General features: G+C 47.6%; 1 protein-coding gene across 1 annotated transcript in view; it reads left to right on the top strand.

The window, feature by feature from the left end:
• The first annotated feature begins 270 nt into the window (after positions 1-270).
• Positions 271-16,970, top strand: part of FAM227A (family with sequence similarity 227 member A) — a 59,801-nt gene continuing 43,101 nt past the window's right edge. The window contains exons 1-5 of the mRNA XM_025881556.2: positions 271-412; positions 2,380-2,462; positions 8,665-8,734; positions 9,322-9,398; positions 10,820-10,966. Of these exons, the coding sequence (XP_025737341.2) occupies positions 271-412; positions 2,380-2,462; positions 8,665-8,734; positions 9,322-9,398; positions 10,820-10,966 (519 nt within the window). The remainder of the gene's footprint in view (positions 413-2,379; positions 2,463-8,664; positions 8,735-9,321; positions 9,399-10,819; positions 10,967-16,970) is intronic.

The following is a 16,970-nucleotide window of genomic DNA, read 5'->3' on the forward strand; positions in this document are numbered from 1 at the left end:
GGGAGCATCGAAAGGAAAGGAAAAGTGTATATGTCTGAAATCCCTCAGAAGGGCTTGTCAGACAATGGCCTCCGTTCCCCACGGGGCACGGAGCACATGCCTTGCCATCAGCCCCGCTTTACCAGATGAACGTGGTTGTGTTTTCTAAGATGGTTCTATCTTATCTGTGATTTCCAGGAGGCTGGTGGAACAGAGAACAAGAATGGAGTAGGAAATGGGAGGCTCTTAAGTGGAAACTTACTGTTTTATCCTTTTACAAGAAACTGGACAATGGCTTATTTCAGGAACATGGATGTCGTCAATGTCACTGCCTTGCCAATTGTGCCCGTGGATGAGCACCTGACTGTCTCCCTTGTGACACGGGATGCGGTGAAAAATGACCTGAAGAAGAGCCCGGAGGACAACCCACCCTGTATCCTTCAATGGTGCCATCTACAACCCAGGCCAAATGCACCTGCCACAGAGGGGTAACCAGTGCCTGTGTCTGTGACACGCACAATCAGCTCCTTTCCTTCTGTGCTCGTTAATTTTTTTCAGTTAGTTAAGCCCTACCTGTCCTCTAAAAGAACCTGTGAGACTGTGACGGATTGTTTGATTTGAGTTTATTTTTCTAGGATAATCAGGGCCCCAGAGGAAGAAGTACTGGAAATATTTGTTGAAAGAATGGGGAAGAAGATGGGAAAAAAAAGCTCATTTTTTTTTCCATTGTCTCATTCTTCCTCTTCTGTCTTCCAAAGAATTATAGATAGCAACTAAGAAGTCCCGGGGTAGCCCTCTGCCCCCAGATAAGTGAGCTGAAGACCCAACTCTGTTGGTGTTCTCACTGCAGTTGACATCGCCTCTTCTCATCACCTGTCCCACCTTCTGCTTGGGCTCCGACTTTGCCCTTTCTGGCATCCCCCCTCCCCGGGGCTCTTCCAGCATCTGACTTCTCTAGCCCTGCCTTCATTGATCCACATCTCACTTCTGACTCCGAACGCTCTGCCAGGGACCCTTAGAAGCCCATTTCTGGAGGACCTTAGAGCTTATCCGGCAAATAACCCTCTCGGGTTATAAATAACCCCAGGTCCTCTCGTCTCATCAAGAGCTCATTGACCTTCGAGTCCAGCTGCTGCATGTTTCCCTCTACATCCCCTCCCCTTCTGCACGTCTCAGGGACCCTTCTCGAGATGAGCACAAGCGATCCCATCAGGGTCTGCTTCAGGGACTCACTTTCCCGGGCCTTTTTCTAATGTCCCCCCTTTCTCCTTAATCCTGCACTCATCTCAACCTAACTAACCCATTTCACTTCCTGTGATTTGTCATGTCCCTCCTTGGCATCTTCATTTGTCAAGTGTCCTCCATCTGTAAGAACCCTTGAGGGTAATGGAAATAAGAGTGAACCCTGCTTTAGTGGAGGCAGTGAGGAGTGATAGGATGCTGGGGCTTCTACAGAAGATACATCCTAGACCAACTGAGGCCAAGACAGAAAGAAACGCCAGCGCAGAGAGGGTAACAAGAGGGGCCCTTGAGCTGAGCAGAGATTTCAACAGTGATAAACAAGGTCGAGATACCCTCTGACCCAGCCATCCCTCACCTGAAAATCTCCCTTGAAGGAATAATCCACGATACGGAAACAGCTGTTTCTGTATTCTGACTATGTGCATCATGGCATTATTTTTAATTGCAAGAAATTACGAACAACTTAAATATTCAATAGCCATGAACAGTTGAGTGCGTTAAGGTGCATTCTCTAAATGGATTCATAATGCCATTTAAAATATTATGAGGATTGGGGCGCCTGGGTGGCTCAGTTGTTAAGCGTCTGCCTTTGGCTCAGGTCATGATCCCAGGGTCCTGGGATCGAGCCCTGCATCGGGCTCCCTGCTGGGCAGGAGATCTGCTTCTCCCTCTTCCACTCCCCCTGCTTATGTTCCCTCTCTCGTGTGTCTCTCTCTGTCAAATAAATAAATAAAATCTTAAAAATATATATATATATAAAATATTATGAGGATTATTTATCTTTATGGAAAATGATCATAATAACGAGTGGAAGAGAAGTCAGAGTCCTAAAATAGATATTCACTGAGATGATAATTATGTAAAAAGGTATGTATATAAAAAATGCTGGAAGGAAATCTACCCAAATCCTAACAGAAGTTGTTAGTGTGATAGCATAACGGATGATTCCTTTTATATTTTCTAAGGTGTCTAGGATATGGCAAATTTTCATTTAGAATTCATAAAGCAACTCATTTAAAACAATAAAAGAAGTGTGAATGTTTGTAAAGAAAATAGTTAAGTAGAGAGACAGCTCAGAAAGAGAGTGAGCTAGGCTAGCCTGCCCCGTGCCTGTGTGATCAGTACCCAGAGTGTTTCCTTAGCAGACCCCCCTCCCAGCCTGCCTTATTGGCTCCATACACCGGGTGAACCAAAGGATTGCTGAGCTCGATCTGAGTCCCAGCCTGTTGGCCAACAGCCTGGTGAGTTATGGGTGCTGAGACGAGGCTTCCCGGCAGGAAGGGCTCTGGGGGCTCCCGCATTTATTTGAAAGCACATTTGCACAATAGAGATCTCAAAGATAATATTTTATTACGTAGTAAACTTAATTTTTTTGGAGCAGTTTTAGGTCCACAGCAAAACTGAGCTGAAAGTACAGAGTTCCCACATACCCCTGTCCCAACATATGGGCAAGGTCCCCATCACCACAGTGGTACATTTGTTACAATTGATGAACCTGCATGGACACATCATTATCACCCCAAAGTCGTCGTTTACATTAGGGTTCTCTCTTGATGCTGTACATTCTGTGTGAAGAAATGTGTAATGACATATATTCACCTTTGTAGTATCGTACAGAAGAGTCTCACTGCCCTAAAAATCCTCTGTGCTGCTCCTCTTCACCCCCGCTGACTCCTCACCACACCTGAACTTTCTGCTGTCTCCATAGTTTTACCTCTTCAGAATGACCTAGAGTCAGAACCCTACAGTACGCTGGCTTCTTTCACTTAGTAATAGGCATTTAAGGTTCCGCCATGTCTTTTCATGGCTTGATAGCTCCTTTCTTTTTGGCACTGAATAATATTCCTTTCTCTGGATGCACCACAGTTTATTTACCTGTTCACCTTTTGTTTGCTTCCAAGTTTTGGCAGTTATACACAAGGCTGCTGTGAACATCTATGTTCAGGGTTTTGTGTGGACATATATTTTCAGTTCATTTGGGTAAATAATGAGGAGCACGATTCCCGGACCATCTGGTAAGAGTATGTTGAGTTTTGTAAGAAACCACCAAACTGTCTCCCAAAGTGGCTGCACCATTTTGCATTCCCAGCAGCCACGAATAAGAGCTCCTGTTGCTCCCCATCCTCACCAGCATTTGGTGTTGTCAGCATGCTGGATCTTGGCCATTCTAATCAGTATATAGCGATATCTCCTTGTCGTTTGAATTTGCAATTCTCTAATGACATAGGCTATTGAACATCTTTTCATATGCCTGCTTGCCATCTGTCAATCTTCTTAGGTGGGGTGTCTGTTCAAGTCTTTGCCCCATTTTTTGATTGAGTTGTTTGTTTTCTTATGGTTGGGTTTTAAGGATTCTTTGCATATTTGGGGGAACAGCCCTTTACCAGATGTGTCTTTTGCAAATATTTTCTGCCAGTTCACTCCAATTAAATTTCCTAACCCCATCCCCCTTGGCAGCTTGCTTTCCACCAAGTTCCTCTGTCCCCAGGGCCCTGAGCTGATCATTGTCTCCACAGGTTTCAGCTTCACCCTCTCCCCCAACTTTTCTAGTGCTGACTTTAGGGGTCAGTTCATCTCTTGAGTCCATCTTTTTGTTTTGTTTTAATTTAAATGGCAAGGGATGCATGTTTATTCTAAAATACTCAAACTGGAGCACCTGGATGGCTCAGTCGGTTGAATGTCCAAGGTCCAGGTCATGATCTCAGGGTTGTGCGATTGAGCCCCACATTGAGCTTGGCGCTCAGCGTGGAGTCTGTTTAGGATTCTCTCTCTCTCTCCCTCCTCCTGCACCCCTACCCCCTGCTCACACACTCTCTTTCTCTAAAAAATAAATACTTTTTATTTTTATTTATTTATTTTTAAAGATTTTTATTTATTTATTTGACAGAGAGAGATACAGCGAGAGAGGGAACACAAGCAGGGAGAGTGTGAGAGGAGAAGCACGCTTCCCACTGAGCATTGAGCCCGATGCGGGGCTCGATCCCAGGATCCTGGGATCATGACCCGAGCCGAAGGCAGACGCTTAACGACTGAGCCATCCAGGCACCCCCCCCCAAAAAATAGATACTTTTTAAATAAATAAATAGATAAATAAATAACTCAAACCATCTACGAGTATATAAGTAAACTGTGAAAGTCACTTCACTCCCAGCCCTATTTTCTTCCTTAGAAGTGACCATCATTAATTGTTTGGTGTGTATCCTTCCAGAACTTTTTTTATACATTTAGAAATGTAGAACACATATATTTAGAGTTATTGTTTTCTTTTTTTAATGTGAGTAAGGTCATACCATAAATACTGTTTTTTAACCTGCTTTGGTTTTTTTTTCTTATTCATTTATTTTTAGCATAAATATCTCTTGGAGATTCTTCAAAGTCAGTACTGTTGACCTGCCCCATTCTTTTTATGGCTGCATAATATTCTATAGGTTAGATGTGGCATAATTAATTCAACTATTGATCTTGGTAAATATTTGAGTGGTATTTTCATCAGAGTGAACATGTGAATATTTCTGTATATGTATCTTGGGGTTCATTTGCAAGTATTTCTGCAGGTAGAGTCCTAGAATTGAAATTTCAGATTTTGGTAAATAGTCAAATTGTCTTTCACAGAGGTTAAGCTGTTGTTTACTCATGCAGCAATGAGACCACTAGTTTCAGTCGCCCCTCCCCCAGCAATTGAATTGTGAGTAAAGGCAAAACACACACACACACACACACACACACACACACACACACACACACACACGCTATTTGGAGTGATTGCTTGGACGTTAAGCAACCTTGTGTGTGCGTGTGCACGTATCTGTGGGAGAGGGCAGAGCCCTAGAGGCACAGGCTCCAGAGTGAGACTGTCCAACTTTAAATTCCTGCTCGGTTGTTTTCTCACCTTGTGACATTAGGCAAATTATTTAACCTTTGTGAATCTCTGTTTTCTAGAAAATGAGGATAACAGTCATAAAGTATCTCCCTCACGGGGCTGTTGCAAGAATTAGAGGAGTTCAAACTCACAAAGACCCTTAAATCAGGGCAGAGAAGAGTGCCTGGCTCACAGGAGGGACATTCTATATGTACAAATGTGTAGGAGAAAAGTCTGGAAGGATACACACAGTCAATGGGGTCAGTTCTGGAAAGGGGAGTGGGATGGAAGGCAAGTAAAACTGTTTTTTACTCTAAATACTTCTGTAGTGTTTGGGTATTTTACAACAGAAATGTATTTGTAGGTCAGTTCTGTATTTTTTGTGTTTTTTTAATGATAATTTTATTTATTTTTTATTTATTTAAAGATTTTATTCATTTATTTAATTGACAGAGAGAGACAGCGAGAGAGGGAACACAAGCAGGGTGAGGGGCAGAGGGAGGAGCAGGCTTCCTGCCGAGCAGGGAGCACGTTGCAGGGCTCCATCCCAGGCCTGGGATCACGACCTGAGCTAAAGGCAGATGCTTAACCGACTGAGCCACCCAGGTGCCCCTTAATGGTAATTTTAAAAAGCAGGAAAAAGAATGTTTTCCTCCCAGAAGCAGGATCCGGTGGCTTTTCAAGATTGTCCAGCCTTGGCGTATCTCCTCAGGTGCTCTCCGTTGCCAATCAGAACCAGGAAGGGGCCGGCCCGAGCAGCCTCGGGCCCTGCTATGACCTGGAGGAAGGGACCCCTTGCCTGTCCTTCCTGTCCTCTGCCCAAGCAACTGGTCAGCTCTGTCAGGTCTGCCTTCTGCCCCCGGAGCCCATCCCAGGCTACCCTGCCCAACCTCTGTTGGCTGTGGTTCACCCTGCCCTCTATTCCCCAGGCGTGACCACTTCCCCTGAGTCAGCACCTTGGCCAGACTGGTTTCTCCAGCCTCCATGCTACCCTGCCGGCTGGCATCTAGCACGGAGCCTGGTGCGTAAGAAGTGCTTTATAGAGGGGCGCCCGGGTGGCTCAGATGGTTAAGCGTCTGCCTTCCGCTCAGGTCGTGAGCCCAGGTCCTGGGATGGAGCCCCACGTCTGGCTCCTGACTCGGCAGGGAGCCTGCTTCTCCCCCGCCCTTTGCCTCTCCCCTGCTCATGCTCTCGCTCTCTCTATCTCTGCGTTTCAAATGAATGGATAAAATCTCAAAGAAGAAGAAGAAGAAGAAGTGCTTTATAGATGCATACTAATACATGAGTAAGCCCCAGATCCTCCTCCCCACATCCCAATGACCAGGTCCTGTTTCTGTTCCCTCTTCCATGCCCTAAGTGTGGGTTTCCCTCGTCTCTGGCCACGAACCTTGCTTAGCTCTCCTTTCCAGCCTTCCTCCCTTCCGCTCTCTGCCTGTAGCTCATTACTCTGGAAAGGCCTTCCCTGCCTCCTCCACCCCAGGACTAGCGTAGGTGCTCCTCCTGGGCACACGTCTGGCATCCTGCCCCCCCATGGCAGCACCCATCACCTCATAATCACTGGCTTCTCCCCACTAATCCTCGAGCCCTTGGAAGGCAGGGATGGCATTCCCTGCTCACCGCTGCATCCTTGACGTGGGCATGGCATTGGCCTTTAGCAGGTGCTCCGGAAATATCTGTGGAATAAATGATAATGGTTGCAAATTCTAGCTTCTCTCCTGTACTTCAGCCTCATATTCCCAGCTCCCTGGAGCAATGACACCGAGACCTAACTGATCCTCAGACTCCCCTGGGAGGTTCTTAAAAAAAACTAAAAGTGAGGGGCGCCTGGGTGGCTCAGTCGGTTAAGCATCTGCCTTTAGCTCGGGTCATGATCTGGGGGTCCTGGGATCGAGTCCTGCGTTGGACTCCCTGCTCAGCAGGGAGTCTGCTTCTCCCTCTTCCTCTGCCCCTCCCCCCTACTCATGCTCCCTCTCTTTCTCTCTCACTCTCTCAAATAAATAAAATCTTAAAAAAAAAACTAAAAGTGAAAAGAGCATCACACAGGACTATGTGTTTTGTGTGCTCTCATTTGAACAGGATTTCTCTGGAAGGCTATGCAAGAACTAAGGGTGTTGGGGGGCCGCGGGGGTTAGGCGGGAGACTTTTGACTCCACTATTTGATTTTGTACCTTGTAAAATATTTACTTGTTTTTAAAATTTAAAGAGAGAACTATGCAGGAGCCTCCGTAAATAAACAGTTCATGACCCAGGGCAGATGTCAGGAATGGGCTTCTCTAATGAACTGGTCTATCTGAATAATTCCCCAGCCATGCTGGTCATCAGCCAGGTTTGGGAGTTGACTTCCCACTTGTAGGTCCTGCTGTCATCGCAAACGCAAACAGCCCCGTGCTGGTCCCCTCATTTCCCCCTAAAACTTGCTTTTCTTTTGGTGTTCATCTATCCTGCCTGCTCTGTGTGCAAATCTTGTCCATCCTTCCAAGGCCCGCACAATATTGGCTACAGTGGCATCCTGATAAGGCTCAGAGACATTGCTGTTTTGCTACATTGGCGTATATCCATCCAATTCATTCATCATGCTTTCTCTTGGACTATTTTTTTTGGAGTAACAGCGTTGACAGCCTTACCAAAGTGACCCCTTTCCCCATCTACATACACCAGCACACATGCCGATTTCGGATAAGGTGATGGGAAGCTGGAGGGGCATTTCACAGTGTATCAAGTGCAACAGACAGATGTCTCATCATGTCCCCCAACACTCATGTCCCATCTCTTCTGGGCAGTCCTCTGTGACTGCTCCAACTTACACTACTCTCATTTGTTCGAATCCCAAACGCGGCAGTTTAGGACTTAATTGGCCCACGTATGCTGATGTGACTGTCCAGATAGATTGTAAATTCCTAAGGGCAAGAGCACAGAGTCCTAATTCTTCATTAACTTTATTATCCAAGAACAGTGCTGGGCTCATGGTTGACAATCAGTATAACTTGTTGGGTTACTGACATTCATTTTTTCTTTCCTTGTCTTTCCTCAAGAAGGGATTAGGGGTGGGGGGAGTCAGAGATCACGAGAAATCTCTTGAGAAGTCAAGGGTATGGTGATTAATAATAATAATAATTACCCTTTATTGAGCAGCTCCTATCTGACACAGTAGCCTCTTGCTAGTGTTTTAAGATGCATTCAGCACTTTATATCTGATCCTTACAAGGACCCAAGAAGGTAGGTATCATTGCCCCCCTACAGAGAGTTTAAACAATAGCTTTTAACCTGTGGAGCTTGATTGGAACCCCATTCCAAATCCTGTACCCCTCAGAGGTGTAGACAAGAGGGGGCAGAGCCAGGAGGGGGGGCAGCGTGAGAGGGCAGGAGTGGGGGGATGTATTGGTGGTGACACTTGGGGGGGGTGAGGTCAGTGACACCAACGATCACTGAGGTCCTAGCACCTGGGGGAAAGACAGCAGGATGTGCCACCCACTTTTCTCCAGGCCTTTTGCACACCAACAGGAGAAATGGCCTGGTCTCTGACCCCCATCCCCCTCCAAGATCTAATGAATCCTTAATGCCCCTTTTCTTTTTGGTTTTTGAAGGCAATTGAGAGATTCGAGTTGGAGAAGAAGGCTTTGAGAGAGAAAAGTCACGACGGCCCGGGAGACAGAGGCAAAAATCCTTTCTCATAGCCTTGCTGGTGTTTTGTGGGGTTCGGCTTTCGTTAGTATCTCAAATGCAGTTAAGCAGGAATCCAGCGTTTCAGCTGGGGATGTTTTTGTCCTCCTCTGAAGGAGCCTCACGTCTGAGTTGCTAGCATTGGGCAAATTAGGAGGAAAGGCCAGCGCACTTAGAGATGGCCTGCCATGTGGTGCACTGCTCCACAGCTCTTACTCGGACTCCCTTGTTAAATCTTCCTAATGTCCCCACCTGTGGGGTAGGTGCCACTGAACCCAGTTTACAGATGAGGGAACAGGCTCGGGGGCGAGGGAACAGCTTGTCTGCAGTGGGTCCTGGATTCGGGTCCCAGCCTGCCTTCACAGCCCATGCTCTGTCTGCTCCTCCTGGGGCAGGGAGTCTAACCCATCAGGAGGGGAATCTTAGTGAGTCAGCAGCGCAGGTGGGGTCCAGTGAGCCTACCAGTGTGGCCGGGCATCTGGCAGCTCAGGCCCAGTGAAAAATCACAGCTATGATTACCGCACAGCAGGGGACAGACCCCATGGTTACTCACATCCTGTTTCTCTTCCATTCTTCTGCAGACAAGAGTCAAAGCAAATCACAGTATACTTGCAGAGGCTCAGAATCCAGGAATGTCAGATCTTTCCTTTTTAAAAGGGTAAGGGATTTATTGCTGGATCTCTTTCTGACTGGTTTCTGCTGGGCACGAAATTATATTTTAGTCTTGGGGAGGGCACGTTTGGCACCTGCCTGGTGATGGTGCAGGAAAACAGCAGGGTGCCCCTTTTTAGAGCATCTTAAGGTATCTTAATAACGCAGGAATTTCTCATACCACCCTCGAAGGGGTAGAATGAGGGGTGTTCCAGAGGCATTTGTCTGTTTATTTGTAGAGCTTCAAAGATGGTTCCTCTTAGAAACAGTAAGTTTAGTGTGGGTTCATGTGAGCCCTGGTGCTGCCCCGCTCCAAGAGACCCGTTCACACTGCGGTCTGTCACTTGGATGCCGCAGGAAGCTGACAGTCAGGAGTAGGTCAGTGGCCTGTCCAGCATCATGCACCTGGCTGATGGGCAGAGCCCCTGCCAACCCGCCCATGGCCAGGCTGGCCTCTGCCTCTGCAGCAGCAATCTGGCCCCACCTCGAAGCCACCCCAGTGAAGATTCTCCCAAGCTGGCTCTTTCAACTACCCAGGTCATATATATTCAAAACTTTAAATGCCAGAGCACACAAAACCATCTGTTATTGTTACGTTTTCACTTCTCAGCCTAGGAAATATCCACGCGGCAGAAAGCCCGATGCTCAAGAGTGGGTCAAAATTGCCAGACTACCTCTGATGGGGGCCGAACAGATGTGAATGCCCTGCCCAAGGTGGCACAGCTAGTCAGTGGTGGCACTGACCTCTGGCCCAGGTTGTCTGAGTCAGGGTCAGAGCAGTTCATCAAGGAGTTCTGCCGATGCCAAGGCCATAGCCCTGTTAGAAAGTCACTCAGTCCCTCAGAACCTTTCCAGTAGGTGCTTTGGGTGATGGTGATTGGTTTCCTCTTTCCAATTTTCTGTATTTTCACATTTTTGATAGTTATTATATTGCCTCTTTCTGAAATTATTTCTAAATAAATAAGCCCAAAAGGGAAGAAACTATATGCTCCAAATCATTAATAATGGTAATATTATTTGGAGGTCATCAGTGAGTAGTTAATTAAATGATAGCACATCTCCTTAATAGGCTCTATTATCTGAAGTGATAAATTTGAAGACAGTGTAGCAATGTGGAAAATCTAAAGTGGAGAAGGCAGGACATCAAGAGTGTGTGTGTGTGTGTGTGTGTTTATGTTTTGTAAAGTGAGTGAAGTTACACATACATATTTGTATACAGGTGCTCAAAGCCTAAAAGGGAAGACAGAAATAACACAAACAGGAATTTGGGAAGAGGTGCTGTGGTCATGAATGCGCCCCCATTTTTTTTCTTTGGTGTTTTCGAAGATGGTTATATCGTCTTCATGATGGAAAAGGGAAAATATCCTAGTATTAGTTTTAAACTGTCAAATGACGGACCTCACTTCCATACTCTGCTTTTTGTTTCAGAAAATAGCCCATAAAAATCTGCTGGTAGAGCTGTTCCAGTACCCGCCGTTTAACAGCACTGCACCAAACAGGCTTCCAAATGGGGTGAACTTCTGTGACATGGTGGGCAATGTGGTCCGGGCTGAGAGAAACTCCCTTAGTGGCAAGGTAAGGAAAGACAGTGGGCAGTTCACTGGTACGCCCAGCTCCGTGAGGCCCGCTGTGGGCCCAGCCTTACAGCAACCCATGTGGCAGGCACACGCACTGTCCCTGTTTTATACCCCAAGAAACGGAGTCAGCGTCACTAAGTACGTCACCCAACGCCACACAGTTTGCACGTGACTGAACCGAGATCAGAACCCAAGCCCACATGTTCCCTCCGAAACCTAGATTCTTCCTCCCAGAGGACTGGTTTCCAGACTGTCTAGATCAGGTATCCTATCAGCAAGAAATTTTGAGCATGCGCCCTGAGGATGTATGTTTCTTTATATATGATATACACGCTCTGTTGTCAATAGCTATGTTGTATGTTAGTAATCTTAATTTCTTGGTTTTTTTAAATTAGACATTAATTAGGGGCACCTGGGTGGCTCAGTCGTTAAGCATCTGCCTTCGGCTCAGGTGATGATTCCAGGGTCCTGGGATCAAGCCCCGCATCAGGCTCCCTGATCAGCAGGGAGCCTGCTTCTCCCTCTCCCTCTGCTTGCCGCTCCCCTCTGCTTGTGTTCTCTATCTCTCTGTGTGTCAAATAAATAAATAAAATCTTTTTTTAAAAAAAGAAAAAATAGACATTAATTAGAATATTTTCCTCCCACACCCCTTGGTACCCCTTGGGGTGAATTACCACTGGGAGCACGGTGCACTGGGTTCCTTAGGAAGCAGGATGGAGGCATTCCAAGGCCCAGAACAGGTGTGAGACAGCACTGGCCACTGGGGAGACAAGTGTAGGGAGGTGTGGGGAGGGGAGGAAGCCCAGGAAACGGTATCTGTCGCCCTACAGCTGTGCCTCAGTGCCCTTCACAATTGTTCACTAACTGGCGTGTCCCCTTGGCTCCTAACTAGTCAGGCCACTGTTCCCGGGACCCAGCTTCTTAGTCTTAACTACCTGCGCTTCCCACTGCTGCTTCAAACCCCTCACTCCCCCATCTCTCTCCCTCTCTCCTTCTCTCCCTCCCTTTGTCCCTCTGTCTCTCTCCCTCTCTCCTTCTCTCTCCCCTCCCCCCACCCCCGCCTTCCTTCACCCCCTCCTTTCTTCTTCACCCGTTCTCCCTGCTGCCTTCTCTCCAGCGCTGCTTCTAAGTCAGCCCCATCTGTCTCCTTCCTTGGCGTCTGGCATTCAGGCTTCCTAAGACTGATGATCTGTTCAGGCCAGTCACTGCGGAGCATGGTGATGGAGTTTGCTGGAGTTCCAGTGCCCGGTTCCAGCATGGGCTGCAGTCAGCAAGTGGACAGCTACCTTTGACCAGGCAGCGGTGGCTCTGGGGTCGGGTACCTGATCCCCTGCTGCCCTCAGCGTGGAGGTGGAGGAGTGGCTGGCACTCAGAGTGTCACATTTGCCCCGGACAATGTAAAAAGATGTTCCCTGCATGGTCATGTATGATAGCAAGGACCTGGGCTCTAGTTTCTTCTATAAAATACGGATATGAGCAATCTCTACCTAGAGGTGTTATTGTAAAATTAAATACGATAAGGATCTTATTTAAGTGTATAAAAAGCACTTGGTGGGCGCCAGGCTGGCTCAGTCGATTAATCGTCCAACTCTTGGTTTTGGCTCAGGTCTTGATCTCCGGGTCCTGGGATGGAGCCCCTTGTCGGGCTCCACGCTCAGCGGGAGTCTGCTTGTCCCTCTGCGTGCCTCACCCCCCACCCTGCTCACAAGCACACACACTCTCTCTCTCTAAAATAAATAAATAAATCTTTTAAAAAATGAAAAGCACTTGGCACAGTGCTTAGTAAGTCATGAGTTCTCAAAAAATGCTAGTGTCTATTATCAGCATTTTTAGAAATAGTTTAAGGATGATTAGTAGAAGGCCAGCTCAGTCATTTTGGGTACATATATCGTGGACTACTTAGCCATTGAAACAAGTGTTTATAAAGAGTGCATTTTGCTATGCTGTGATGCTAAATGAAAAATATCAGTATATAAAACTCTACAATATGATGTTCCATATGTACACACACAGGAAAATCTAGGGATGAAACCATACATAGATATTGCCAATGTTCGCTGAGTGATAAGGCTATAGCTTTGTCTTCCTCCTTTTTCTGTACTTTAAAAAGAAGAAAGGGGTGCCCGGCTGGCTCAGTCAGAAGAGCATGTGAGTCTTGATCTTGGGGTCATGAGTTCAATTCCCACAAGGGGCGTAGAGATTACTTAAATAAATAACAAACTTTTAAAATAAAGAAATAAATAGAAGAAAAACTTGAGAACAAATAGATTGTATGTTTCATGGATCTGCTGTCCCTGCATGACCTTCCTGCCCCCTGGCACAACCACACGCACTCCTGTTCCATCTGCAAGGTGGCTAGCCCCAAGGACAGTGACCACTGTTATTTAATGTCCCATTTTGGAGGGCCCATGGGGAATGTTCTCCTTAGACCTTAATCCCCAGAAAACTTGTGCATCTCCTGGCATGCTTTTCATCTTATAACTAATGCTTTTAACTAATGCTTTTCTTCAGCTCCCAGGAAACTCAAGGCAATTTGTGTCTTACAGTTATTTTTATTTTATTTTTTTTAAAGATTTTATTTTATTGGTTCTTTAAAGTTTTATTTATTGAAGGAATCTCTACGCCCAACATGGGGGCTCCAACTCACAACCCCGAGACCAAGAGTCTTACGCTCCACCGAATGAGCCGGCCGGGCGCCCCTGTGTCGTACCTTTAAAAGGACCCTCTTCCGTCCTGCTCAGGGCCATCACAAGCCCTTCCCTGCCTCTTCACACCCTCTCCTCCGTCACTTCTCCCCGTCTCTTGGCAGCCCAAGTTGCCTCTGCTTTAGAGAATCTGGAGGCCATCACTAGATCATGAGCTCCATGAGGATCAAAGGCCTGTCTCCCTCGTTCAGTGGTGGGCGCCACCCTGGCACCGAGCCTCGCCTGGGACGCGAAGAGCTGCCCACGCTTGCTGCCCCCGCTTCTCACGGCCGCCCTCTTTCAGTGCTGCTGTAGCTTGCCCCGTTCCTGTCCCTGAACGTGGCCCGAGTCCATCCACCCTTCGTTCTCACGGCGCCAAGTCCAAAGGGTGTGTTCTGTCATTACCTTAGACGACCTCTCTGTGGAACTGACTGACCCAGAGGATGACTCCCTGCACTCAGAAGTTCTGTCCTTCCTTGGTTTCTGTGGTAGCTTCTCCATCTACTCAAGCAGCACACTTGGGTCTTCCAAGCCCACGTTCTTTAGGACCCCTGGCTCTGCTCTGTCTTCTCCCTCCGCACAGACTCCTGGGGATGGCAGAGGGTGGACAGGAATCATCTTCTCCCCACACAAGGCTCCCCACCGTGCTCCCAACTCCCATATTCTGAGCTGTGCTCCCGACTCTCATATTCCTCCACCACCGGCCCCGCTGGCTCTGACTTCTCAGACTCATCAGACCTGCTTCTCCTCCTGTCTTGTTGAAAACCACAGCCTTCCGCCCAAGCATCAGCCAGTCTCCTCCCTGGCCCTCACCCCTGCATCCGATCCGTCACTGAGACTCAGTTACTATCTTTACTGTACCTCCTCCTCCTTCCCACTGCCACTGCCAAGTTCAGGCCCCACACTTTCCTGTCTGGATCACTGCACCTGCTGCACAGCATGCCGTCAGCCTTTTTTTTTTTTTTTTTTAAATGTCATTTCCTTTTTTTAATTTTTTTTTAAGATTTTTATTTACTTATTCATGAGAGACAGAGAGAGAGAGAGGCAGAGGGAGAAGCAGGCTCCCAAGGAGCAGGGAGCCCCATGTGGGACTTGATCCCAGGACTCTGGGATCATGACCTGAGCTGAAGGCAGACGCTTAACCATCTGAGCCACCCAGGCACCCAGCATGCCGTCAGCCCTACCATCTCAATCCCCTCTGATGCACCTTCTGTGCTGCCTCCAGGGATCTTTCTAGAACAACAATTTCATGGTGTCATGCCCTGTTGAAAATTCTTCAGTGCTGGCTGTCCCCCTGCCCCCTGTCCAGTGGCAGAACAAACCCTTGGTCCCAGCCCCCAGGTGCCTCATAGCCTGACTCCTGCCTGGCCTCCCAGCTCCCACACCCGGTGCCTTCCACGGCACAGAAACCCCTTGAAGTTCCCCAAATGTGTCCTGCTATTTCCCAACTCAGCACATGCTTCCTCCTGTCTGTGCAGCTCTCAGCTCTCCCTTCTTCAGCAGTCATTTTTACTCTCCGAGCCTCTGCCGATACCCCAAGCACAGATTAGCTGCCCCTCTGGGCTCCATATCCCCCTGGATTCCTTCTCTCAGGGCACTCATCACACTAAATTATAAATGTCTGCTCATCTGGGAACATCCCCAAGGCAGGGACTCTCCATCACCATCCAAGCACCTAGTAGGTGTTCAGTAAATAACTGCTGAAGGGCTGAAATGAAATCCTTTTTGGAAAGGAAACAGGAGGGGCGCCTGACTGGCTCAGTCATTAAGCATCCGCCTTCGGCTCAGGTCATGATCCCAGGGTCCTGGGATCGAGCCCCACATCGGGCTCCCTGCTCAGCGGGAAGCCTGCTTCTCCCTCTCCCACTCCCCCTGCTTGTGTTCCCTCTCTCGCTGTGTCTCTCTCTGTCAAATAAATAAATAAAATCTTTAAAAAAAAAAAAAGGAAACAGGAGTATGAGTAAATAAATAAATAAGAACTAGCATGCCCTTAATGAGTGTTTCCGTGCCTGGCCCTGTTCCAAGCACTTTGTATGTGTCACTTGCTCATTGAATCATCTTACCAGTCCTTGAGGTGGGGACTGTCACTCTCCATTCCCTGTGATGTCGGCAGGCTGCCTCCCAGGACCCGGAGGGGGTCCCATGGGTCCAGCCAAGAGGGGCCCTGGCTGCTCACAGGCTAGAAATCAAACCCAAGCCAGCAGGAAGTGAAAGGAGAGTTTGTTGAAGGTATTGAGAGAGGGCAGGTGGAGACAGAGTGCCTGGGAGACTCAGAAAGGAAAGAGGGTATGAGTGTTGTCTATGTTCAGGGTCTGGGGTTTTTGTTGAGGGTGGCGGTCTGGTGTATGTGTCCTCGCAGGCAGCCAGGAACTGGTTTGAACAATGACAAAGGCGCAGATGTTATTCCTTGGAGCCAGAAATTCCAGTGGTCTGGAACACGCATATAATGGCATGTCCAGTCATTCTTACCTGGTCCTTCCTTAGATGTCATCTGTTCTAGAGAAATCATCAACTCCTTGTCCTTTGCAGGGAGGACACTATTTGCGTTATGAGGCTTGTGTGAAGTGGGCAGTGCAGGTCCTAGCAAGAATAGAAACAGGAAAAGGAGCAAAAAGCAGATTTTCTATGGAGTCTTTCAGTTTCCCTATCTCATCTGGATGGGGAAACTGAGCACATACAGGTTCAAGAACGTTGCTCAAGGTCACACAGCTTATAAGTGTAAGAGCTGGATTTGAACCCAGGCAGTCTGGTACCAGAGTCGGTCCTCTTAACTGCTCCAACTCTACTTTTTCTCTGAGGAAACGGGAGGAATGGTGAAAAAGACAAAGCAAAGAGCAGGGCTCAGAGAGCTCCCTGCTCGTGAGGGAGGCTTGCTTATCAATGCACCATGCCCTCCGTTTCCGTGGGCCCGAAGGGAGACCAGGGGTCTCCCTTTGCATCCAGGAGGGGGGCAGGAGTGGGATCTCTTTGCTCTTCATAATGCTAAGGGCAGCCTGTGTGGTGTTTCTGGCTGGGGTCAGGCTGCCTGCCTCAGAGCCTCCCGGGCCATGTGAGCTTAGGCAAGAATCCTAACCTTTCGATCTAAAATCCCTCTTCTGTAAACCGGGGATACCTGTGGTATCTACCACAAAGATTGTGGAAAATGAAGTGAGATAAGGAGGGAATGTGCATAGCCCAGTGCCAAACACACGGTAAGCATTCAACAAATATATGAATATATATATGTTCATTCATATATAATTCATATATATATATATTCATATATATATGAATGATGTGGTTTTGGGATAGCAGTGAGGTAAGGTCTGGAGCCGAAGA

The sequence above is a fragment of the Callorhinus ursinus genome, unplaced genomic scaffold (assembly GCF_003265705.2).
Source record: "Callorhinus ursinus isolate GAN/ISIS: 27379988/994484 unplaced genomic scaffold, GSC_fseal_2.0 scaffold48, whole genome shotgun sequence".
In the NCBI taxonomy this organism is placed as follows: Eukaryota; Metazoa; Chordata; class Mammalia; order Carnivora; family Otariidae; genus Callorhinus; species Callorhinus ursinus.